Source organism: Triplophysa dalaica, chromosome 23 (assembly GCF_015846415.1).
Source record: "Triplophysa dalaica isolate WHDGS20190420 chromosome 23, ASM1584641v1, whole genome shotgun sequence".
Lineage (NCBI taxonomy): Eukaryota > Metazoa > Chordata > Actinopteri > Cypriniformes > Nemacheilidae > Triplophysa > Triplophysa dalaica.
In genome coordinates, this window is record NC_079564.1 from 3,547,295 (window position 1) to 3,574,721 (window position 27,427).

The 27,427-nt window shown below is 36.6% G+C and overlaps 1 protein-coding gene across 1 annotated transcript; it reads left to right on the plus strand.

The window, feature by feature from the left end:
- Window positions 1–251: 251 nt before the first annotated feature.
- On the plus strand, window positions 252–27,427 carry vipr2 (vasoactive intestinal peptide receptor 2). Its single transcript, XM_056738266.1, has 13 exons — window positions 252–484; window positions 5,245–5,347; window positions 8,512–8,619; window positions 14,577–14,671; window positions 20,280–20,377; window positions 20,722–20,857; window positions 23,094–23,244; window positions 23,886–23,946; window positions 24,077–24,146; window positions 25,438–25,529; window positions 26,049–26,184; window positions 26,374–26,415; window positions 26,736–27,427. Exons 1-13 carry the CDS (start codon window positions 428–430, stop codon window positions 26,907–26,909), a joined length of 1,323 nt encoding a protein of 440 aa, XP_056594244.1. The 5' UTR covers window positions 252–427; the 3' UTR covers window positions 26,910–27,427.

Consider the following 27,427-nt stretch of genomic DNA (forward strand, 5'->3'; position numbering starts at 1 on the left):
CATGCTGGGGTGTATCCTCTGTGTTTACAATCCAAAAAACACATGCCACGCAAAACCTCCGACATTTAGTGACCCCAAAACATCTAAATACTTCAACTGTTCGAATGCCAGTTCTCTTCAGATTCCAGGCTAAATAGCGGCCCAAATGCGCAATTCCAGTTGCGCATCTCACATGAGCTAGAGGAGGAGTAAGAGAATCTCTTGTGATTTACCAGCCTCCTCTGAGCTGACATAAACGCGCACTGCTCCTCTCTGAACGCTCCTCGAGGTTGCGCTTGGATTTTGCGCGCACGTAACCGGACATCTTTGGCACTCGTCGCGTATTGATACCGAAGGCGGACTGGAATTTACGCGCATGAGATATTATTTATGACTTGGATGAGTTCAGCTGGAGTGTTTAATATTTGCACTGAAGAAATCTGAGGAAATGAACATGAACCTCGCGAGTTGTCTAGTTCTACTTTTAGTTTGGAGCGCGCGCACGGTAAGTTGAACCGGTGGAGTTTACGCCTCAGGTGTGAGGGGTTTGGTTTGTTGTCATACGGGAAAGTTGTCACACAAGCTGTGTATATGTCAAGTCTCAGTGTTGAAAGTTCATTGAAACCGTTGCGTTTAGCTGTGTTTTTAGCAGTTTCTACAACTGTTACAATTTGTTAATCGCAAATGTTGTTTTATTGACGAAAACAATAGTTCATATATAAAAACCATTGTAGCTTATGCTTGATATTTATTTATGTTGCTTTGTTGTTTCATTGTTTATAATTCTCCTGTATTAGCATTTTAATTGTAAGTTATTGCTATTGTGAAAACTTTCTCCTTATAGGATAACAATATGTTGTGCAATGGATCATGTAAAATGTTAGTGGTTCATGTTGTCACAAAACGTCACCAGGACAACATTTTTGTTAGGGTAACCAAGTGGACAATTTACTTTAATTGAAAAATTAAAAAGTGTGAGAAGCTTTTGTCTCCTTTTATGTGCATTTTAATAGCAATTAAAGCAAATTATTGACTTTGCTTTGCATCAAACTCTGTAGATTTATGTGAATCTGGTATCCTTCTTATCAGCATTCACTGTACTCTAACAGACTTTAAGTTGTCACATGCTTGTAACTGTCTTAAAATGGATCCCTACTACATTATTTTAAAGGACAATAGGAAGATCTGGGCCAGGGCTCTTCTCAATGAACTTTCTGTGATCATTCAGGTGTTTTTGCCCAGAGCGGTCTTGAGAAAAGGTTAAACGGGTAACAAGTGCATTATTCATGGCGTAATTGAACTGGTGGCTTGCGGTAAAGTAAAAGGATGTTGGTAACCTACTTGATTTTGGCCCAATTTATGAAATTACGTTTTTACCCCAAAACCTTTTAGACGTACTTTGAAAAGTAGAAGTTTAGATATTCTTCAAATGTATCTTTTAAGAAATATATCTTGTTTTGTGTCAAGTTTATACTTGAAAAGATATCACTGAAATACCCCAGTACACTGTCTGTAATCTCTTTAAAGACTTAAAGGGAAAGTTTACATAGAAATTTAAATTCTGTCATCATTTACTCACCTTAATTGCCCTGTGAATTTGCCCTTAAAGTTTGGTTTTAAAATTTTCTTGCTGTGTAAATCCCTAAACTAGGATAAATAGCCTAGATGTTACATGTCTGAAAAGGGTGCGATACAACATAAATAAAATGATACAGTATGTTATGCCTGTTGTTTACAAGGCCCGCTATTTATCTTGTTTTAAACAACCTAATGCTTATCTATTCAAAGGTCCATTAATCAGCTACTTGCAGTGCATTTCAATGACCTTAATTAAATTCTGTGACCATATGGCTGCCCCCCTAGGGGCACAGATACACCATGTGACACACAAACTCAATCTTACAGATTTTTGTAATATACATCTTTCGTTGTACTTTAGGGATTACCATACAAGATGTCCCATACTGTACTGTATCTTTAGTATGGATGATTGAATGTGTGATTAAAGCACGTCCACTGATATGTTTCTATATGATGTATCCTTTTTCGTTTCTTTTGGTTCATGTCTATTCTTGATTTATTGTGCCTCTTACAAGTTAGTCACTGTGAGTAGGTTTTTAATCCGCGGATCAAGAGGTTTCTTTAGATACTGAAGACATATTACATAGAGATCTCATCAAAGCTTAGAAGGAAGTTGTGTTTGGTTGAATGCGATCCCTGGACCATTTCAAAGAGTAACATTTAATGTCAAACAGATTTTCCTCTGGAGATTGAGGATGTTTTTTTGTGACAGATTTTGAAGTAGAACTCTGTGCCGTGTTTTAATGGCAGTCGACTGTTGCAAATGCATTTGGATCAATGAGAGGGATTTAAGCAAGAAAAAGGGTTTTACATTATATTAGATTATAAGTGAATGTCATTGATTCATCTGGATAACATACTTCTAAATCAAAAATCTACCTTCTGCTCTGGATGTGTTTTACTAAAAACTGTATTCGAGTTTGAATTTCCCAAAAATCCATAATGTTAGAAAAAATCGTTTATTTATACAGTTTAGATAATGAATAGTTTCTCAATTGATGAATTCTATTAGACAGCAAGGAGATCATCTCCAATGTTTCAGGGATAGTTCACAGAAAAATGAAAAATCTTTCATCATTTACTCAAAAAATTTTATGATTTTCTTTCTTCTGCAGAACACAAAAGAAGAAATTTTAAAGAACTTCCCATTAACATTGACCCTCATTGGCTTTCATTGTGTGGACACAAAACCACTGAGACATTTATCAAAATATAATCTTTTTGTGCGTCAGGTTTAAAATGATATGAGGCTGAATTAATTATGACACAAACATTTTGGGGTGAACTGTTGCTTTAAGTCTACGAGCAACCTCTGAGCAATTAAAGTTTGGTGCTTTACGCTGGGTTCTTTACGATGGAAGAATACATTAGCACAAATGTTAAAACAAAACAATGAAATCACAGCATACTTGTGACTTTGTGTATTTATTCTCTTTAAGAGTATGCTTTCAATGATATTTGAAGGTTTTCAGGTCTTCCAGCTGATACACTACAGTTTAGTGAGGACCACCACAATTTGCGACACAAAAGCACGTTCCTAAGATGCAGAGAAGATAGATGTTAGTTACATTGGCTTTAAACAAAATCTTTCAATAAAACCATTGTACTAAAGATCCTTATATGGAAGTTAATTCATATGGAAGCCCTTTTCTGATACTAGCAAAGAATGAGCATGTGTGAGCAAGAATGTGTGATAGTGCTAACATTAAAATAGCCGGCGGATCATTGTTTAGGACTAAATGTGTCATGAATATATATTAGATACTTGTTTTCAACCTGTCAACTTAAAATGTTTATTATATAGAAGAGATCGGGGCTAGTTGTCATATGAGGACATTTTCGTAAGGGTTAAATCTCAAACATTTGGTTGCACAAACATGTTTTCTCTCTGGCAGTGATGAATAATAAGAATGTTAGTTTTACTGCATATAGGTGTTGTGGAGACCTGCTCATTTAAGTCTGAGTATATCGTGTCCAAGTCCATGTAAGATTCTGAAATAAAACGTAAAGAAATCTTTGAAAGTATGCACAAATTTTGCTGGAAAACCAGTATATTATTTGCTAAGGCTTATGTTGCTTCTCGAAGGTTTCTTCAGGTTTTGTTCAGAACCAACCTTATGTGGACTCAGACTTGTTCTTGACTCAAATGAGCTGGTTTCGACTACAACACCGCTATTTAGTGTGACCGGATGCCCCGTTATTGATATTTTCTCACAAAGTCGATGTAAGTTCAGTGACCTGTATCTCTTTTCCTGTTGTGAAAATGTTCAGGAATTGACTTTCACGAGTGTAAAGTCACTGGAAAATAAAGTCGACCATGCCAAGACTATTTGAAAAGAGCCTTTCAAAACAATGTTTGCAACATTTATTACAAAAAATAATTTCAACGTGATTATTTTAGATATTCATCCAATATTCATCGACTTTACACTCACTCCCTGAAGCACCCATGTCAGGTTGGCTGTTTTACATGTTTTTTGCACCAGTTTCCAGATGCTTCCCTTTAAAATACAAAGTCTTTACATTTTCCAAATAAATTATTTCTGCAAAATATGTCAGTTCCGATAAAGCCAAAGGGCGAGTCCGTGCTACGTGTCAAAGTGAAAGACTGCTTTCCATGTGTCCTGATGCATTTGATCCATTTTTCAGTTTGAATTACACAAAAGAAATATTAAATCCAGTGAATATTAAGGAAGCTGAATGATATTTTAGTGCAGTCTAAATATAAACTAAATTGAGCGACTGTTATTCTAAACCCTTCTGGCTGAGAGATCAGTGAGAAAAAAGGTGAAAATGTCAAAGTATTTTTTCCATCTGTCTGAGTTAATAAAAGCCAATGATTCAGATTTATCCTTGATACAATCACATATGATTAACGTACGTGCATAGCGGTTGTGCTAGTTGTTTTGTGCAAAGACAAAATATTTCCACGGCTCTGTGTGGCTTCTCTTATCGAGGATGTAGCTTGAGATTTTGAGATAAATGAGCGATGACAGGCATTAAATGTGAGCTTATTTCCTCTCTGATCTGGGTCTGATTTGTCTTCACGGTTCATTTGGAAAAACTCAAAGCCAAATTGACTAAGAGTTCACACAGAGATCAGGCCGACACGGACAAACACGAGACTTGCTTTAAAAATATTTATAAGCATTTTCTATACTTCAAATGTTATACTTGTACATATGTCCAATTCTTAGATCATCTAAGCAATAAAAATTTTTCCACAATTACAGTGAAACCATTTCATGGCCCAAGACCAAATGATGTGCTGAACCGAAGAGTTGACTATAATTTCCCATGAGAGTTATATTCTAGCTGTTAAACAAGCTTTGTGGCAGCTCTTTGATCACAGCAGCTTTGAGTCCAACCGTGCTAATCTGTCATTTTGGATCCTATTACCAGGGAGCCTTTGTCACCAAGTTAGCAGTTTAGCGATGAAACGTCTTATAAGCTAAACTGTCTTCTGCACCACGGGCTTGATTTTTTATAAAAGCATTAAATCGGCTTCAGATGATAGAATGTCATTATGCTTGTTTAGATCCTCAAAGCTGACAGATGCACGTCTAGGCAAATATATTGTTACCAAGACACTTGCCATACATTGTCAATACTGCTAGAATATGGGGTTCAAGGGATTCGGAACTGGAACTGAGATTTGATTTCTTTCATTTGTTCTCTCTGAAGGTCAACGGAAGACATGCAAACTGTCAATTTCTGTATGAGATGCAGATGGCCAAAATGGAATGTTTGGGCATGCTGGCAGACGAGCAGCCGCTGAATACAGAAGGTACTGGATTAAAATATATATTAGTGTGTGTGTGTACCAGTAGTCTCCACAAAAGTAATACCTGGAATTTTTGTTCTCATGGAGACATTTTTTGGACCCTATAGGGAAATCATTTATCAATCAGTATGAAAGTCATTATGTTTATGGAAAGTTCCCAATTTGTGTACAGTATGTCTGTACCCTAATGTGAGCATTTATTTACAGCAAAACATTCATTGGGGAGATCCTTTTTTGTAAAAACACTACCAAATAAATAAAGGTTTTTTTTTTGGTCAAAATTTCACCACAAAAATGGTTATACCTGTAATTGTGTAACTTTTGGGGACAATTTTTATGACCCGTGAGGATAATAGCCTATAAGTCATAGGGTTAAGGGTTCAGGAATAGAATATACAGTTTTTACAGTATAAAAGTCATTATCAACATGAAAACAGAATGTGTGTTTAACTATATTTTGGGGGCAAAAAAAATGACCAAAAGTGAGCAAAACTTGACAAATCCGAGCAAAATCTCCCACTGGGGACGTCCTAATATTTAAAAACACAATAAAATTTACAGTATATATATATATTATAGCGTTAGAGTTTAGTCACAGTATTTATAACCAGCTTCATAAAAACAACAGCTGTCAATGTCCTTATTTAGACGGATATGTAAACGTGTGTGTATGTGCACAGTATGGCAGTATTTTCTTCTAAATGTAAATGTGGGATCAGTCAGGTATGACGCAAATGGAAGCATCGAGCTTATTTTTATGATGTGAAGTATTACATGTGTAACAGTATATGTTAACCCCAGTCATTGTAATGGAAGACATTTGGATGAGGTTTAGCAACAATGTTTTCTTATTGTAAGCTAGTGTCGCCGTTTTACATCACATATGTACTGACAGGTGTAGAATTATTAACTATTGGCTGTTGTTTGTGGGCCCAGTTTTTCCTGTCAAAGCTAAATGTGGTATTTACATTGTATGGGATAACATGCCACGACTGTAAATGCGCTGTAATATGTTAAATGATAACGAAGAGAAAGATTCAACTGACGTAGCCTATGATTTGCATGAGATATCAAACCGCAACCAAGATGAATATATGCAAAATATATTAATGTTTGTTGTTTTGTGGTTTAGTCCCATTGTGCTCAACTTGTGTCTAAACTTGAAACCAAGTTTCTGGAAGTCTCTTGTATATGTTCAACATCATGGAAAACAGTTTTCATACAAAAACATCTTAAATAAAATTATTTAGGAGCCTGAAAATGTTCTTATATGGGATTCAGTTTGAAGAATATACTCACAAATTCTAGTTAATATTGATGTGCATGTTAACAGAATCATAATATGCCTCATATACAGTATAGCAAATGTTATTTTATAGACCTGGATTTTATGTTCTTAAACTTTATGGAATTGGGTTTGATCCTCATCCAAGATGAGAGAACATATGATTTATCTCTTACCTCGAACAAAGGAACTCAGTTTTATCCCAGATGTTTTTCTGTAACAACATTATGAGTTGTGTTTATCTGTCAATGTGCTAAAATTTCCTTCTGCTTTTAAAATTCGCCCAACTTAGTCACTGGTTTTCATCCTGCAGTCAATAACTGTGAGAAACACTTGAAGCTTTCCCTTGTGACTTCATAGAATTATTATTTTTGATTTATGACAATGTAATAGCTCTAAACAGTGAAGACGCCAGAATCATGAAAGTCGAATCAGTACACAATCATAGACAATCCTGCTGTGTGGGAAACCATATAGCTTTTTTTGGTTTCCCGCAAAAGCGATGACAGAAATGTGTTTTCCATCAACGGACAAGTCGATGTTTCAATTATAGATAATTATTTTGAAGTAAACAATACACACAGATCTTGACCATTCAAATGTATGAAATGATTGATTAGTTCCCCATGGAAATGAATGGTTTAGTCAATAGCTCTCATATTGCTAATGTCATGATGTTTCACAGGAGTGCAACAATGAAGCAATCACTGACCAATCGGAGATGGTGTTTACTGGGTGTTAAAATAGTCACTGGCGTGTGAAGTGTTTTCTCTGGGTTATGATTTCTTCTTCCAGAGCAGGTTGGCTGTCTTACAGCAGATGCAGCTGTTGCTTCAAGTGTAAAAAATGTGAAAGATGTTCCTGAAGCCCTGTTGTGTTTGTAACGCAAGGTGATGGGTTTGACCCCTATGATACACACATGTGAGGGAAAAAAGCATGAAGAACTTGAATGCACTCTAAGTTAATTTGGATGAATGTGTCCGCCATGAAAAGTTGGTACTGTTGGTTGTCTGTTCCAGAAAGTATAAACATTACATAAACATTGCTTTGTTTGTCGGCTGATTTGGGTAGCAGTAGAGAGTGTATAGACATTGCGAGTTGATCCTTTGCTGCTGTGATGTTCTTCTCTTGTCGACTTTCAATAGGATTTCCATTAATAGATTGGAGTAAACAGTGCAGAAATAAATGTGCAGTAAATGCGCAAAATGGGCTACATTAGCTGTGGCTCTCCAAAAAAACCCAGTGAAGCTATTGATGGATATTGGTATGATGTCATCATCAAACCACTCTGACCATTTGTCATGTCCAGAACTTCACAACATACTCAGTCTGATCTCGCAAGCATTCGTAACTTTTACGAGATGGAATACGAATTCCAGTGAAATCGTGTAGACCGATCTCTGTGGGATGGTCTCAAGAGATGCAATGACTGTCAAGTGTTTCGGTTGTCGTTATGAAAAGTGAATGACATCCCTGAACCATGTTCAGCATAATATTTCTAGATTGTAAATCATAGAAAATGTTCAGATTAATGTTTAGCTTTTTTTTAAAATGCTTGGATTCAAATCTAAGGGGAAGAATGTGTTTTTATGCAGATTTATAACGTTTGGATTAGAATGAACAACTGCACTATTTATTCCAGTTAAAGAAAAAACGTTTAGGTGCAAAAGCTTAAAATTTAATAGACATGTACTGTGATAAAGACTTGCACAATCTTAGGTAAATGAATGTGGATCTAATCTGTCATTTCTCAGTTTCTCCCACCTGTCGAGCACATGGCAAGTTCTCATATGCACTGATGTCTTTACAGTCACTTTCTCTAAAGTTTTCTATCACAGCATATTTTGTATTACATACGTTTTTCTTTTTTGTTTCTTCACAGGATGCAGGGGAATTTGGGATAATATTTCATGCTGGCACAGTGCAGACATTGGAGAGGTGGTGGTCAATACCTGTCCCATCGCCCTCAAGAATCTGTTTACTAGAGATGGTAATATTTGCTTTAATACAGAAAGTCATTAAGCATTATTAACATGCCACACATGTCCTTATCCATGCACTTTCTAAACATTAGTGTGACCCTGGAACACAGATCCAGTCATAAATAGCACTGGTTTTACTGTAGCATCGCCAAAAACATATCGTAAGGGTCAAAATGATCTATTTTGACAAATATCCTTAGGATATTAAGTAAAGACCATGTTCCAAGAAAATAATTTGTACATTTCCAAGCGTAAATATATCAAAACTTTATTTTAGTGAGTTAAAGCAGCAAAATAGCGAACAAAAATGGCCGGAAACACGCCTACAAACATCGTTGCTGGTGGCCGCTATTTGAGAATCACCCACTCAAGTTTGGTCTCTATGTGAAGTAATTGTAAACCAAATATTGTCCCATCTTAAGGAATCATACATAATGAAAAGCTTATTTATTCAAATCACCCTTATGACTGGTTTTGTGGCGCATCTTTTTTTAAATCAAGAACCACTTTTTGTTTTATTATGCATCATCTGTTAACAAAAAAAGTCCTGGATTAAGTGATACACAAATTCACATACAGTACTGTATGTTTGTTCTAGCTTAATGGGGTAGTTCACACAAAAATGGTTCACCCATTCTTTTGTCATTTCAAACCTTAATGGCATTCTGTCTTCCGCAGAACACAAAAGTAGGTATTTTGAAGAACCGAACAGAAGCGGTACACCTTGACTTGCATTGGTTTTGTGTCCATGCAATAGAAGTGAATGGGTGCCGCCATTGTTTGGTTTCCGGCATTCTTTAAATTTCTCTTTTCGTATTCTGCGAAAGACAGAAAGTCATGTAGGTTCTAAATTGAATGTTTTCATTTTAGGTGAACTATCCCTTTAAATGCATTGTTGCTTTGGTTAAAAGTGTCTGCCAAATACATGATAAAGACTATAATACACTGTAATTATTTCTAATTTAAAGGCCAAAAGTACACAATGAATTGATTTTGATTTTGACCGTCCGCGTGAAAGTGCACATGAGAGTTAATTAATGAGCGGGGGAGATAACCAAAGGCTGGACTGAGTGAATCATGTCTTCCTCTGCTGCTCGGACGTGCTCATTGACCCGCAGCCGCAAGCCGAGGGCACAGGACCAGCACACTCTTTCTTCCCTGTAGAGAAGCTGTCCGTGAAGTGCCAAAGTGTGAGAGCAGACGTGTAACCCTGATTCAACGATCGTTCTATTTTCATCACTTCAGAGCCCTGTCTAACTTGCTGGCACAGCGAGGAAGACATTGTGCCTTTGGAAAGATACAGAGCCAAATTAACCCTGAATCTCTGGAAACATGCTGACCCGTGGTTTTACAGCACGCAATTATGATTTCCAATCAAACTTTCTAAAGTACGGCTAATCTCTGCAGATAAACACGGTCAACATCATTTATGCTCCATTAGCTGTTACCTCAGATATTATCTGTTGTTTTTCAAAAAGCAGCTCTTGAAAAAGCAATACGTTGCACTTTCTAGACGGATATGTTTTCGATCATTTGACACGGTAATGGATTGAAAGAGGTCGAATGGATGTGTTTATCCCCTTGAAGAAGAAACCTCAGGGTTTTATGGGCTTTAGAAGGTTCAACCTCCCCAATCTTTCTTTAGCTGAGCTTACTGTATGTAGGTTACATTACCACAACACACCTGTCATCTCTAGACCTCTTGAGGAGAGATAAAATTACACCCCATGTAGCTTTTTCCTGTTTCCGTCGCTAATGTCATGTTAGATGTGATGGTTCTGGACTGATGCTCCACACATGGAACGGAAAGTAGCTGTCCGTCATGTTCGCTCCGGCACAAAGCTACTTGGCTCTGAATTGCACTTCGAAGCAGCAAAACAGTCCCACGTTTTTCTCGTGAAGCACTAATGCTTCCATGCAAAGGCATGTTTGATTATCGTACTGACGATTTGAATTCAAGATAAGAGCACGCGAGATAATGCACAGTTGCTGGTCTTTGTGAATGGGGTGAGAAAGGTGGTCTTTGTTTTCAAAGATGGGTTAGTTAACCTTAACCCAGCTGGATCTGTCTGTTTGTACAGACGAATGCTTTTGTAGGCACACATATGTATCATAATTTCTGTTTGCAAGCGTGGGTGGGTGTGTATTGGGGGATTTGTTTCGTGGTGGATGCAGACGAAAATAAACCTCCATGTTGATACATGTCAAGGGAGTTTACATTATCTCTCTCACGGAGTGCTCTGCTGTGAAGCATTTCTGCACTTTATGCATGTACAGTACAGTACAGTACGCAAAAGCTATTGCGTATTTGTTCTGCTTTCCTCACAGCTATAAAATATGCATAGAATATATCCATCTCGCTAGGAGCAATGTGAAGTGTTTTCCCAATTTGAAGAAATAATGGGAGGGGATGTACTTTGTAAGTTTGTGTTTGCTGGTTCTTATAAAGTGTTGGCATAATAAAACCATATAGAAAGGTATCATTTACCTCAAAATGAAAATTCTGTCATCATTTATGTACCCTGATGCCGTCCAAAATCTGTATATGATGCTTTTTTTCATGTGAAACACAAAAGAAGATTGTAGCAAAGCTCAATAAAAAGAAGGAAGGAGCAGGAACCGGCAGACATTTAAATAAAGTTTTAATATAAATAATAACAGAACAAAACAAAACAAATCACAAACCAAAAACACGGAAGTAAAACATACATACAACCAAAACACGGAAGTAAAACATACATACAACCAAAATCACAGAAGTAAAACATACATACAACCATAAAACATGTTCGGGCCCGGTCCTCTCTCATCAACGGTCCGGTCGCTTGTTCTCTTATATGCTCCCGATCTCCTATGTGATACGAGACCGGTGTGCGCACAGCTGTCGCTCATTAACAATTACTCACCGGTCTCGAACCACGGTCTCGCCCCGCCTACTCAACTACAAAGATATTTCGAGAAGCGGCTTTGTGCCCACACAATTAAAGTCAATGGGGATCAATGTTTTTGGTTACCAACATTTAATATCTTTCGTGTTCCACAGGACAAGGATTTTAGTGTGAAATATCCCTTTAGAGCCTGTTCACACCAATCAGCTAAAACAGTTATGCGTTAGGAGAAAGTTATCAATTTATCAAGTCCAAGACCTTTAAATGTATAAATATACACATCTAAATTTTCACTCCAAATTTTTTAGAAGAAAAGGGTTAATGTAATAATTCATTAAGCACATCTGACATGACCAATTAGCATTTGAAACAAAAAATGACGGATTATTGGGGTAAAATGTGACCCATGTGAAATCTTAATATTTTAATTATGTAATGAACATCAAAAATTGATTCATTTCACTATGATTTCTGTAAGAACGGGAGGAACCAGGCGGGAAGCAGATCCACACGCAATGTGACATTTAATGAAAAAACAAAGGCAATCCAGTGACAGAACAAAGCGTAAAAACAAAGACCGACCACAGACAAAGGAAACAGTAGGGTTTAAATACACTGGGGTAACAGATGAAACAAGAAACACCACAGAAAGTAATTAACAGGAAAGGACAACAAACATGACATGCAACAGGACATAACATAAAAGTCCAAAATAACAGGGGAACACAGAACAGATTAGGAATTTCAATATTTGACAACAATATAAAAGATATCAAGGTTATACTTTAACATTGTGTAGGATTTTTATGTAGAAAATAGTAAATCACAAAAAATTACTTTTTTACAAGCATATATATATATATATATATATATATATATATATATATATATATATATATATTATTTACAAGTATTATAGACATGTCTTGTTTTAAAATCATGTCATACATTAACTCTATAGATGTAATTTTCTTTTGTTAATGGTGGCGTGCCAGCTCCTTTTCTTCAGGTGTAATGATGGCCAGTGATGCAGTACAATGTGTAGGAGGTTGTGGTTTTGTTACTGGGAGTGTTAGAAAGCCTACACAGAAACATTAATGCATGAAACACAAGTACACTTTATTTATTTTTGCTCACCGTCTCTGGCTTTCAGCCTTGGATGAATGCATCAGTCAGGTGATGATTATTATCAGTGTTGCCATATAAATGTACGCAATGAGTGAGTGCAGCCCGTGTTATTGAAAACGTGGCATGTAGGAATGTAAAGGTAATTGCACCTAAAGAGAAACTGGGAGATAAGTCTTACTTCATACTGCATTTTATTTTTTGTAGGCAAACAATTTTAGAGTCCGGCAAAATCTTTGACTGAACCGAAACATTTTCCACTATAAAATGGAGATGTAAAATGTGACTCGCATTGATAAGTGTTTTGTTATTTGTCCTATGCTCCTGTCGGAGTGAACCCGCTTAATAGAATCAATTGCTCTTTCCTAGCATCAGAATTTCAAACACTTAAGAATTTTTTTGAAAAACATTTTTCTACTGATATACAATGATTCTGACTTTCTACAATCTTAAATCTATGTGACATATTTGAGCGCTGCTGGCCAGAAATGCTTTGCAGATGAACATATCCTTATTTTGGCAAAACTGCAGGACAGCTGGCAACTCTACACACAGTTTACATCTCTGTCATTTTCTGTTACTACTTACGAAAACATGCATTTGATAACATTGTATTGTGGATTTCTTTGCACAATAAGGTTCCATATACACAGAACACATATTTTATACAAATGTGTGAGTACTGAATGTTTTGTTTTCAGTTCACCTATAAAATTATGTAAACTTGATATAAAATCAGAATTATAAATAATTAGTGGTTACACTTTACAGGTTGTATTTGTTAACAATAGTTAATGCATAAGCTAACAGAAACTAACAACAAGCAATACCCATACAGCATTTATAAATCTTAGTTCATAATAATTCCAGTACCTACTAATATATTTTTTAAAAAATGTGTAAATGTTAACATAAGGTAGCCTATTAACTATCACCCGTTCCATATACGGGACACCTGAATTTGCGTCAATATTGTGCTTGAATCTCAAACTATATATCATTGGAAAGGTCTAAGACTCTAGAATACAGATTTCTTTGGTGTTTTTTATAATAATTTATGTAGGGAGAGTAATTGATTCTTTTTTATAAAGACTGTGCTTAGATTTTTTGTTATCCTTTTACGACCCCTATTTTTTTAATGTATTTTTTAATCAAAGACAAACATAAACTTAATTTTTTTTTTTTACAATTAACCTAACAACATACGTTTAATTTCTTTGTGTGTGTGATTTTGCTCAAAAAGTGTTTGTGATGGTTTAATGGTTAACAGCAGATGGTTTGTGATGATGTTTTTAGTGGAAATCAGCATGGTTCTAGCAGAATGCCTTTGTTGTCCAAATCAAATAGTTTGAAGGAAAAGTTCACCCAAGAATAAAATTCTGTCTGCTTTTACTCACCCTCAAGTTGTACAACATGTATACATTTCTTTGTTCTGATGAACCCAGTGAAACATATTGGGAATAATGCTTGTAACCAAACATTTGTGGGCCACTTGTGACCAGCATAATAACAAAAAATACTTTATTAATTACTTTGTTTAGTTGAACACAAAAATAAGATATTTGGAAGAATGTGCAGTTTTGACTACCATTGTCATTTCTCCCACAAATGGTGGCCCAGAACTGATTGGTTACAAGCATTCTTCCAAATATCTTTCTCTGTGTTCATCAGAACAAATAGATATATAAATAAATACATTTGGAACAACTTGAGGGTGAGTATATGAAGACAGTATTTTTATTCTCGGCTGAACTGTTCCTTTAACATATTATAAAACACAACTGACAGCCGTATTCAACCAGGCATCACTTTGAATGTATTCTGCTGTCTTCTTTGTTTTGGCAATTAGGTGTTACCTACCCAAACACTTCCCAGTGTTCATTGTCAGTCTAAACTTCTGTCAATCAATCTGACATATTGATTATTAATAAAGTGCTGTGTGTTTGTTTCAGGCATCATTAGCAGAAACTGCACTACCAATGGCTGGTCAGATGTGCATCCTAGCATCCACGCCGTTTGCTTTGAGTCCCAACCAAACTCATCCAAGGTAAGTGAGCTTACGCGAGAGCATACACTCAGATCCTCTCCAGACCTCCAGAACAATACTATAAGCTTTGATATGCAACATGCCTCATTAAACCGATTAATCGTAAGACTATAAACAGCATTAGGATCATCGCATCATCTGTCCTGAAGGAAGTACGCGTGAATGGAAAGTAATGTTATGTCTGATGCTGTCATTCGGTGTGCAACACTGACATTTTTATGTCTGGAGCCTAAGGGCACTTTAGGACTCCAAACCTTTTAGTGCCCACTTTCTAGCCTGTATCTCTGCCAGCTGGGCCTACCTTTGGGGCAGAGACCGAATTTGTGTGCACGCGGTCGGAAAAGTGTGTGCGAGTGCCAACACGCGTGTGTGTGTGTTCACGCGTGGGTCTGACAAACAGTCACAGACAGAAAGCAATGAAAGTTTGAAAGAAACAAAGCAGCTGGCCGTATTTTGATGGGCTCTCAACCAAATTGCTCTCAGTATTATATTTCTTCTCGGAGTCCCGAATTTGGAGACAAATGATTTTCGATGCGTTTGAAGTTGAAAAGAGTGCCAGAGAGCCAAAAAGAGCGATGATAAAAGAATCAAACCGCAGAGAGGGGCTTTGTTCCTTTATGGCAGAAAATATGAAAGAACTCTAAATGTCCGGTAGTATGTTTTTGTATCTCATTATAACGGCGGATTCTCTCGGCTTATATTGTTTTCTACCGAAATGGGCAGTCGCTTGTGAAATGCACGGTTCCATATTGCTGTCGAGCAGGGGATCAGTCAGAGAGGAGTTATCGTGAATTACTGAACTGAAATGGTGGGAAGTTTAGCAGGAAGTGAACCATGCCGATACTACAGTGTGAAGTAAAACCCCTGGAGAACTGAATCATTTTGAGTGCATTAGTTTATTCAGCAAAAAAATATGTGTGACAGTTTTTTTTGTTTGTTAGTAAATTGGAATGCGTCACGATCAGTAAGGAGTTTCCAGATCAGGTCGTTTCAGTCCCTGTCATGGGTGGGCTTGTTTTTAAAGACTGCTGGACATTCATATGAAGTTAAACTGTAACCTAGCTTAGTGTAATGTGGCCCATTTTACATTTATTCATAAGCTCTAACCACCTGGCAGTGTTATTATGCTTCACATTCATTGCCATAATCTTAACTCTACTTACTTTTATTAAAATGCATAAACTACATTTTCTCCTTTCTGTCTTATTTTTTATCTTTAGTCAAACATATCTTTTCAGAAGTCTTGAGAAAAATTTACTTTTCAGCTTGTTTCGATGGCTGATTTTCCCTTTTGATTTAAGTAAGCCATCATGACATGGAATAGTGTGACTCTGTGCTACTTTGTTAAGGTTAGAAACTTTGTGAATTAACGGAATGATAGGAATGCTGGGACTTTAACGCTTCCCTGTGTGTTTATTGGATGTAATGAAGAAACTGCCATTTTGATGAAGGGTAAATGTCTCCAATATAATCACATAAATCCCCCAGACTATACTTAACTAATATATAGACTATATATAACTTAAACAACTCTCCTAGGAAAAATGTGGCGATTAGCTTGGAAATTTCATATGGATTTAAATGCAGATATGAAATATTTTACAGTACAATCCATTTGAGAATTTGTGACAAGTGTCACAGATTTACATAATTTAAAGCACATATTCAAGCAAACCATTAATTGGATTTTTTACGCTTTAATAAATGATGATGTTTAATCTTAGTTATACAACAAAATGACATGAAACTTTTTTAGAGTGAATGTGGGATTCAGGATTTGAAATTCTTCATGCTTGACTTAAAGGCCTAGCCATCAGATTGTGTTTGAGTGCTTTTTCTATAGAAATGTCAACACATGGGTTGTTTTTTATTTTTTATTTGTCCGTCTCAAGCATTTTTTTTGAATGCTTGCGGACACACGTCACACACACCAGCAGCGAGGGCAAATGCCTCTCATGGTTGGATAAACGGACCTTTAAAGCGCTCGGAGCTGTCAATGCTACTTGAGGTGATGGCAAGCATCAGAGTAGACACTCAAACCCATCGGCTTCTTATGATTGGCTAAAGTGTAGGATGAGAGGAGATGCACAGTGTGACTGAAGCAGCTGTCTGAGGATGTAGACACATGAATTGGATGGAAACTAAAATGAATGTGTTTGATTAAATGCATAACTGAGAGACCGTTATCATTGACTTTCTCCACTACATATAGATATGTGCTGTAGATATGAACTTGACATGGACGAGGAATTGTTTCTTGTCAAAGAATATTTAATTTTACTGTAATTCATTTCTAGCCTTGATGCCCGATGACTCCTGAGATAGGCGCAGGCTCCCCGTGACCCGAGGTAGTTCGGATAAGCGGTAGAAAATGGAATGGAATGGAATTCATTTCTATATCTAAAATATGATTCAGCTGCGATATATGCAGCGTTTGCCTCCTCTGTTGTAAAATTGCAGATCACTTTGCCTTTATATGGTATGAAGTCAAATAACTTTAAACTGACACTCCTTAAATTAAAAACCATTTTATTAATTTATTGACACCTTTTTTTAATAGTTTTTATTATTATGAAAAAAACAGAAACAGATTACTGCTTTAATATGATTAGACAAGGTTGTTTCAAGGGTCGGATCAGGGAGAATAAAAGCTGCAGACTATATTCACTATTATTATTCACAGTGATTTAATTTACACTTTTTGCTAATGATTTTAATTTGTAAATGACCTCTATTTAGAATGGTCCACCCTATTCCTATGTAATAGCTGCTGTCATTCCACTAAATAGGCATTGCTCTATAATCATTAGAAGTCTCTGTAAACAAGTTTCTGACATACATACAATACATAACAATTTAAAATGACTTTTTCGCTTAGTTTTCATTACATGCAGTGTTGTCTTAGAAGGGAGCATTATTGTTAATGTTAAATCATGAATAATTCTGCATCCCTCAAAATTGTTGTAAAAGCACTTTTGACCTTCGCCTAAGTTTAGCATGCGCTTTTCCGTAGGACATCTGGCAGTTTGGAATGGTGCCCAGTTTACTCTTTACTGCTGGTTCTGGTTTGAGCAATGAGTGTACAGTGTGCTGTTCTTTATTCTGATCCGTGTCAGAGGGAGATGATACATTAATGCAGTTTCCTGAAGGGTAGAGGGGCACGATCCCATCCTTACAGAGTTCTCTATTATTATCTCCTTATTAGCAGAGATGTCTAAAAGTAACACGAGGAACACAGGTGGCCCTTGAGTCAAACCGGTCCGAAATCTGATTTCTATACCACACACTGATTTGCTTTTAAGAGCCCTGGCAACTTCTGGGAAATTCGAACAACCACATTAAAGAATTAAAACTAAATTTGGACATTGATTGACCAACCTTGGATTATTGATAGTTCCAAAGGACACTTGAGATTTGCATGGGCAGAAATACTAGACAGACCGGTTCATATTTCACCCACAATTTTGTATATTATAGTGATCTTCAGAGAAGACCGTTTATCCATTTTCCAAACCCGCTTTTCCTCTGCAGGGTCGAGGGAAGACTGGAGTCTATCCCAGCATCTTGGGACAGAAGTGGACCACGGATAGATGGTCAGTCCATCTAAGGGCACAGTGGAGATCAATCTATCTCCAAATAATATTCTTATTGTTGTCTCTGTTTTTAAGCCAGGAGAGGAAAAAGTTTTTGAACTTTAAAATGACACACATCACTTTTACAGTGTGAAGTGTTCTCTAAATATTGCTCACCTTTTCCGGGGTCTTGCACCACATGTGAAGGTCCAAATGTCACATTAGTGTCACCGTGTGAAGTTCTCCAGAACTTTTCCACGGGCATCCCATCCTCTAAAAACACACCACGTCCAACAAGAAGTACCTGTCTGAGGAAGGAAACGTTCACTTATTCCATCTGAATCCACTGTAGTGACTGTTTTCCATCTCTTTATTTTAATTGCTACAGCTCAGTTACTACACAGTCGCACTGTTTGATGGTTGACAGATAACAGGCTTAAGTTAAAATATACAGATCTCGGCAGTGCGTAGCTCTTTAACAAGACAACTAAAAGATTTGTGATTTAAAATATTTGAATCTATTCATTTTGTTAGGAATTTGTAGGGGTTTATGTATACATACGAATACATGCACTGCATAATTTTTTTGTCATTTAATGTCATACAAAACTACTGCATTGTGTCATAAAATTCTCAAACTGAACCAAGAATCAAACACACACACAGATAAAACCAATCTGTTCTCAAGGTGGGATAAACGGACAGAGTTGTAAAACATCAACTTCATCCTGACATTATAGGCTTTCCATGGCGTTATGTTTAAAATACGTCTGAAGGAATGTTTCTGCGGTGATGTTCTGGAGTGGGTGCTGTGATCTCTCTGGGTTTGGAGTGCCAGGTTATAGCATCAGGCTGAAAGAATGCTGTTTATGGGGGACGAGTCTGTCTGAAGTTCATCATACCACCGAGCAGGCTAAACAGCCAACTCCACGTTTCCACGGTTATTAGTCACCACGTGATGCTCAAATCGTGAGAGAATTTGCGTTTATCTAGGGTACGTTCTTGTTAGATAGTCATCGCATAAAAAATACACTGTAGCTGTGCTGATTGATGCTAATAGGTCTGCTCTTTTCATATTTGGACTCTTATCTGCTATAATAAGTGGTACTGACTTGGTAACCATATTTATGTGCAACAAAAAATACCGTGGTATGGTGTGATGTCTAGATTTTTTATGTCTACAGCCCTCTCTTGTGAAACAAAAATATAGCAATATAATAGAATATATAATGCTATAGATTAAATAATGCATTTACATTTATTGGAAATAAATGTTTATATTTTATTATTCAGCCACGAAAAAATTAAGAGGCCATTTTAAAATTATTTTCAGTATGCTGAATTTACTCTTTTTGGTATGTGTTTAGGTAAAAATTAACATTTTTGTTTCATTCTGTGAACTACTAACTATATTTCTCGCTAATTGCAATTAAAAATGTTCTTTCTATTGGCATTTATTTGCAGAAAATAGAAAAAATGCTCTTTATTTCTTCAGACCTCAAATACTACAAAGAACACAAGTTCATATTCACTTTCAAGCAATACAACAGTATCTATACATATGTTTAGGAAAAAATCCAAAATTATTTTATGTGAAAACCTAAGCTTTTATCACAGCTTTTCTTTATGTCATCCATTTTTGCGGCTGTATATAAAAAGTGACGTAAAAAGTGCAATCCATGGTATAAATGTATATTTAGATCTACTGTATAAGAAATAATTATATTTTTATTTAATCGCCCTTATGTCAAACCTGTATTACTTACTTTCTTCTGGAGAACAAACAAGAAGATATTTTGAAGAATGTTGATTGGCTTTGACATTGTATTGTCATAAAACCTCTAGGACTTTTCTCAAAATATCTCCTTTTGTGTTCCACAGAGGAAAGTGTTACATTTCATGACATATGTGTCAATAAATTGTAACATGATTTATATTTTGAAAGGAATTTTAACAATTATTTTAAACTAAATTAAGTTTTGCAATCAAACTGTTTTGTATATCATTTCACACACAATATTCCTCTTTCCATCAAGCTTGTTTTCTACACGGTGGTGAAGACTCTGTACACGCTGGGACACAGTCTCTCTCTCATCGCGCTCATCACAGGCAGCGCAATCCTCTGTCTTTTCAGGTTTGGCTCAGACCCTTAAATAGACCCACTTCACATTTGTGTCTGCTTTATATTGTGCTATCTTCAGTGACGAGTCTGTGTGAAATTAATTGTAATCATTAAGGAGTTGAGTTTGGCAGGCGTCTGAAAGCCTATAATTTAAACTTTTTGACATTGAGGATAAACATTATACTTGGCTTCTTGCTTTAACCAGATAGTGTTTATCTTGCCGGGAGAAAATTATTAATGTAAGAAGTTGTGATAAATGGAACATTGCTTAACACATCCTCGCAAACTAACCACAAATGAGTAGAAAGCATGAATGTTTATTTACAGCGACGTCTCCTCATCTTCTGTTCCAACAGAAAGCTTCATTGCACGCGGAACTACATCCATCTGAACTTGTTCTTCTCATTTATTCTGAAGGCTGTCGCTGTGCTGGTCAAGGATGCCATTTTGTTTTCCCATGAGAGCGTAGAGTGTACGAAACAGCCATCACTGGTAAGCGATCGCTGATCCAGGAAGAATCTCAAGAACTGGGGAACATTTTTAAAGATATTTTGAGACACTACATTCCAGTTATTTTAGAGTTATTTGCCATGGTAAGCTTATGATTCACCGCAGCATTGGAATTTCCAGGACTATGAATCTTATGAGATCCACAATCCAAGAGAATTCATTTAAAAGTGAAAGACGTAACTCATGTCAGACCAGAGTATTTACACTTTTCAAGAAGTCAGCATTTGAAAGACTTATGTGTGGTTGTCTGTGAACATTAAGCTGGAATAGAAAAAATATTCTAACATCAGAAAAATGACACGCTGTACCTTCACCTTTAAGAGTCTTAGCTCAAACATACTGTCAACCCATATTTTATGATTCATCAGTTAAAAAAAAAAGATTATTTTTGTCACAGTCGATCCTAAAATCCACTGCAACATAATACTTGCCACACCAGTATTACAGTAAGTGATGTTTCCGGTAAAGGAATAGTTCACATTATCATGATTCTCAGGGTAGGTGAGGTGAGACAGAGGACCCAGCTGCAGACAGGGAGGTAAAGGGGCTTTAACAAGACTTTTAATAAACAATAAAATACAAAACAAACACCCACGAGGGGGTAACGTAAAAAAACATGGAACAAGAACAAGGACTGACTAAACTAGGACCAACTAACACTTGACATTAAACTACAATAAACCAAACTACATAACATCAGGGAACAAGAACTCACCCACATGACATACGAGACTAACAGAGAAACAAGGGGCGGAGCTACACGGACAGGAGGACACGCGGCAAATTATCAAAACATACCGCCACGTGTCTCCACAAATAACCAAACATACACACAACACATGGTACTGTCACGGTCCAATCCACAAGGCATGAAAGCTCGAAACAGGAAGGACGGAACCTGACACACATAAAAATGATTTTTTTTCAACGTTTTCCCACCCTCACGTTGTTCCAAACATCTATGACTTAATTTTTTCTGCTCAACACAAGGAAAGATATTTAAAATATCAAACAGTTCTGGGAGGAAAAACATACTGTGCTAGTCAAGAATAAAACATTCTTCAAAATAGCTGTTTTTTTGTCCACACACAACATGAAGGTGAGTAAATGGTGACAGAATTTTATTTTCTTGGTGATCTTTCCCTTTATAAGGAACCTTGGGTATAGAGAGACATATACGTTAATATATTAAAAATGGCATTGACTTTTTTAAATGTGAAATTAAAAAAACAGTTTATAAAACAATCAGTTCTGGTCCTTGATTCTGATTGGCTGAGCGAGTTCTAAGCCATTATAAAATACAACGATTTAAAACGGCTGACCACATTACATAGCCTATGTGTCATTTTATTTAATCTATTTGATGAAACCTTCCTACGATTATGGAAAAACTGTTTTATAAAGCAGTGGGTTACAGTGCATTTTATAACAGCTAAGGGCCCGTTGTGGCACAGTATTCATAACGTGGAATATTCGGCCGCCATTTTTTTGCGTTAAAATCCTTGACGTGAAATGGTTGCAACCCAAACCCGTTCTCTAAACATACAGCGAAGCACACACGTTTTCAATATATAAAAGGAAAAAAGACAACATCAAACATAAGATCAGATATATAAATACACAGGCACAGTAGGTGGCGGTATGTCCTATTGACACAAGCCAGCCTGCCTGCCATAAAAGAAGAATGCGTTCAGTAAGCGTCTGTTCAATGTAAACATGCATTAAATCATCGCCGTAAACTACCGTCTTTAAGACAGTTAAGACTATTTAAGATGATAAATCAAAATCAAAAAGTAAAATCGGGATAAAATGGATTTAAAACATTGTGTATATATTAAATTCGCAATGGTTTCGGTTATTAATATTCATGTTCGTATTGTTTCTGACCAACAATATTAAAAGTATGAAAATACTCCAAATAGCATCTTTATTTATTTCTTTCTTTATTATTTTAGCATTATTTATATATGTATATATTTTATCCTACTATCTTCTGAAGAACTGATTAGTATGTCAATGAAAGAAAAAGAAAATGAAAAAGAAAATGGCGGCCTCCTTAAGTTAAAATGAGTGTAACATTTAGGGTTTTCTAAAGAAATTAAAATATTTGATGCGTTTCTAGCGACAAATGCTACTTGTGTAAGGCTATCACGACGTAATGAGCCATACATCTCTATATACCGTGAGTTCCCTTTAAATTCTTTATTCTTGTGTGTAGCTTGGTTGCAAGGTCAGTCTGATCCTCTTCAACTACTTCATCATGGCAAACTTCTACTGGCTGCTGATGGAAGGGCTATACCTGCACACCTTGCTGATGGTCATCTTCTCTGAGAACAGACATTTTATCATCTATCTACTCATTGGATGGGGTAATCCTACATTAAACACGCCCAGTTAAACCAGCTGTGGGCACTACACCTTTCTGTACATTGCTTAGCACTTTAGCTTACCTTCTGCTTCCTGTTTGATGTTTCCTTTTATTTTTTCTATAACGGAGATCACAACAGTACTTTTTATCCTTTGACTGCCATTCACGTCTTTTGTTTCCACATATAAGCAAGTTTTCCAGAAAATAAAGGGACCTTTAGAGAACATTCACCTCTGCCACATTTGATGCGCTAGCTTTCATCCTGACAGATGTGAACACATGCGTGCATACAGAATCAATTCACAACGTGCTCTTCTTCATAGCGTGCAACTCTGAATGTCTCCCAACCAATTCATTTAAACACTTGTGAATAGCTCTCATCTTCATTCATTTGTCGAGGACAGAAGTGGGTGTGGTTTGCTAGACACTGTATATCAACACCTCGGTTAGCTTCCCTTTCATTATGACAGTGACGACAAACATGACAAAGGACCTTTTCTACTGTATGTGTCTGTCCGTGTCTGTTTAAATGTGATATACATATCATTTAATATACAATCCCGTATATACTGTAACCTGTATATTCATGATCATGCATGAGGGAATACCACCTTTGAGATTATTCCCTCTTTCTCCCCTCAGGATTCCCTACTGTGTTTGTGATTTCATGGATCATTTGTAGGATTTACTTAGAAGACACAGGGTAAGCAGTCGAGCACCAGAGCATGACAGAACTCCCACGAGCGGGCTTTTCAACTGAGAGATAACCAAGAAATTTTGTCAACGCTGTTCTAAATGCACTTCTTGACTATTTCACGTCTTTTTTTTATTAGATGCTGGGAGAGAAACTACGCGCCGATCCCCTGGCGGTTGATCAAGTGGCCCATCTTGGCGTCTGTCATTGTTAGTATAACCTCTGATGCCTATAAACATCCAATCCGGCTTCATACTGTATATATTCTGTCAGACAGGCAGGAATTATGCCAGGCAGGCAGATGAAGGGATGTGCTGAGTCTTAAGGATGGTTACCATGTCTTGAAGGAGATGTGGATGCAGGGATGTCAGAAGATCGAGCAAACGGCTGTCACAAGTGCCTCTTTCAGCGCACATGGCATCGAGTTGAGCTCTCCACGGTCTCATGTGCCACTTCAGTTTTACTAAGCTTCGCCTGCAAAGAAAGAAAATTCTGGTGGACAGTATGATGGCTGTGTTTGACAGCTTTGCATGAACGCACCCAGGTCAAAATGTTCCTGTTGCTCAGCTCTCATGAGTCCGTGTTAAAGAAAACATCATATGCTTGTATTAGGACTGTCTATTTAACAATGTGTCGTAACCATCCGTAACCTTTTAGGTTAAAATGTTTTCTTTTTAAATTTGATAAGCTTTTACGACAAAGCCACATTTTGTGCCCGTTAGCTCCTCCCACTTTGAAATGCCATTTGATGTAAAACTCTTTCCCCATGTATTTTAAAACATAGATGAGACGAAACCTATTGATGTGATTAGTTCAATATTGTAATTTGATAAAAAATTTGTCAGCTTTATAAAAATATGGTCTTTTTTAGTTTTGTATGCAGTTTTAGTAAACCATGTGTTTGGCAGACTTACACAAAGCATTGCTTACTATACATTTAAAACTGAGGTAATGTTCACCTTAGCAAATACTAAATCCTTATTCTCTAACCCACAGCACTATAGCAGCTAAACTTTTGACCAAGAGTTTTTATTAGTTTTACTTTAGCTTTTTATTAAGGAATTAACTATGACGCACAAACAAAAGTGCTACCTGATGTTTTTAGTATCTAAAGAACCAGAATTAAAATTCTTGGCAAAACATATTTCCAAAAACAACTGGCATTACCTTCGATCAGATTAAACTGGGATCATTTCATGTGCTTGCTGCTTTTTGTCCATGCCATCACCTCTGTTATCAGATGTTAAACTAATGGCTTCTGTTAAAATCTTTGGGCAAGACCTACAGTGTCTTTCGGTCATAAAATGTTCTTTTGAAAAGCTCTTTTGTTATTATAGTTCATTAGAACAGGATGGAAATTTCTACATCAGATCACATCCGGTAAAAGGGTTCTTATATGCAACAACTGTTAAATCTCAGGTTGTTTATAGGTCAGGTCATTATAAAACATAAAAGCTGAAAATTTAAATTATACATTTTCTCTCTTTCTTTCTTTTTTAGTTGAACTTCATTTTGTTCATCAGTATCATTCGAATCCTGGTCCAAAAATTGAGATCCCCAGATGTTGGTGGAAATGACCAGTCTCAGTACAGGTACAATATCACAAAATAACTATTATTCCATTCCCATCTCCCAGCACTCTCACAGTCTTTCAAGCAAAGCATCAGCAATTATAGCTGAACTCTCTTCTGTCCGGTCAGAGCTGAGTTCTCCCTTTTCAATTTACCAGTAGTACTTTTGTACCATCAATCTCAGAAAAATGGGTCGAAATGGATGGCTGCGCTCCATTTTTATCAGAGTCATCCATTATGTATTGTGAAATGCTAAATGTGTTTGCATTGCGAAGGTGGTGAAATATTAATGCACCTGTTTGTAGCAAACCTGTTTTCATTTGGCTATAAGTGGCACAGTTTGCATGTGAGTGCACTGTTGCTAATGCATGAGAGCCTGCGCTATTTTTGATGCCTCTCCCAGATGTGCTTTCTTCTTTTGGTTATCTTAAAGTCGGGATTTCAGTGTGGATTGTGCACGCAAAAATACACTCTTGTAAATATTACAGAATATTATTATGGTTCAGACGTAATTCTGTTCTTGCTTTATCTGGTTTTCAGGAGGTTGGCCAAGTCGACACTGTTGTTGATTCCTCTGTTTGGAGTCAACTATGTTGTTTTCGTTTATATCATCGATGAAAATGAAGGAATGGAGTATTATAAAATATTCTTTGACCTTGGCCTGGGATCCTTTCAGGTAAGAAATATGCCTGAATGTTCAGATATCAATATTTGACAGGGTACGATATCTTAATCTATAATTAAGATTTTCCTTCAATTTATTTCAGAAAATGTTTAAAAAAAAGATCCATACCTGTTTACGTGATGAATTATTGTTCTTTTCAATGCAATTACAAAATATTTTTTATGTTTTTGTACTTTACAGGGCTTGGCGGTTGCGATTTTGTATTGTTTTTTGAATTCTGAGGTCAGTCTTCAAACCGATTGACAACACCAACTCACAGTCGTACAACTGACTAAACTACTAAACATTTGCAATTTCACATAGTTTTGAAGAGTTATATGTTAAAAATAAGATGTTTTGGTAGCATTTGGTCAAAATGATATGGGCAAACAATTATAGTCTCTAAAAAATAGATAAATACAGTCCTGGCATGTGTACAAAGAACATAAATGATGTCACTTTGGATTTCATTTTGCCTTCATAGATACATTTCATACAGTTATTTATTTCCAGTGTTTGTATAATCTAATGCTAAAGTAAAGTGCTAATGCGTTTATCTCTAGGTCCAAAGTGAACTCAAGAGGAAATGGCGGAGTTTGCACTTGAAGCGCTACATCGGTCGGGACTATCGTCTGCACAGCTCGTCCATATCCAGGAACGGGACCGACAACATGGCCCAGTTCCACCGTAACTCCAGAGCGCAGTCCTTCCTGCAGACTGAGACCACCGTGGTGTGAGACATTCCAAGAGCTCCGAACAGATGCATTCATGAATCATGCTCTTACTTCACTCCCCCTCGGCTAACAGTATATTTTTGAGAGCTTTATGCTGAAGAGAATAAGGCTTTCTGCCACTGAACCGTGAGATTGACACATGCAGTACACATAATAAAGGCTTCATCCGTCTCTGTGAAGGGGGTCTTTGATACCAAATTAGGCCATAGACAACCAAAATACATAGGGGCTACACACTCACAGTTATATTTTAAACCAAACCTTTGCGAGTGAGATATCAGTGTTGCAGCGTTAAAAAGTCTTTTTTTTAAGCAGAACCCAATTACATGACACTTAAATACCGTTAGGCTCTGATTATGTAATGGTGTTATGTAAATACTTCTTAAGGCCTACGGCTATTTTCTAAGATGGTTAGGGAGATGTGCTGTACTGTACAATTGCTGTACCATACCAACACCGCCAGTATGAACTGTAAACCCTACAAACACAAACGTAGATAAATGAAAAATGTGGGTCACTGA

Bases quoted from the DNA above. Each gene is read 5' to 3' on its own strand.
- vipr2 (XM_056738266.1), top strand. From the start codon at position 428: ATGAACATGAACCTCGCGAGTTGTCTAGTTCTACTTTTAGTTTGGAGC. The intron at 485-5,244 runs GTAAGTTGAACC...TTCTCTCTGAAG, and splicing joins TAGTTTGGAGCGCGCGCACG to GTCAACGGAAGACATGCAAA. The intron at 26,185-26,373 runs GTAAGAAATATG...TGTACTTTACAG, and splicing joins TTGGCCTGGGATCCTTTCAG to GGCTTGGCGGTTGCGATTTT.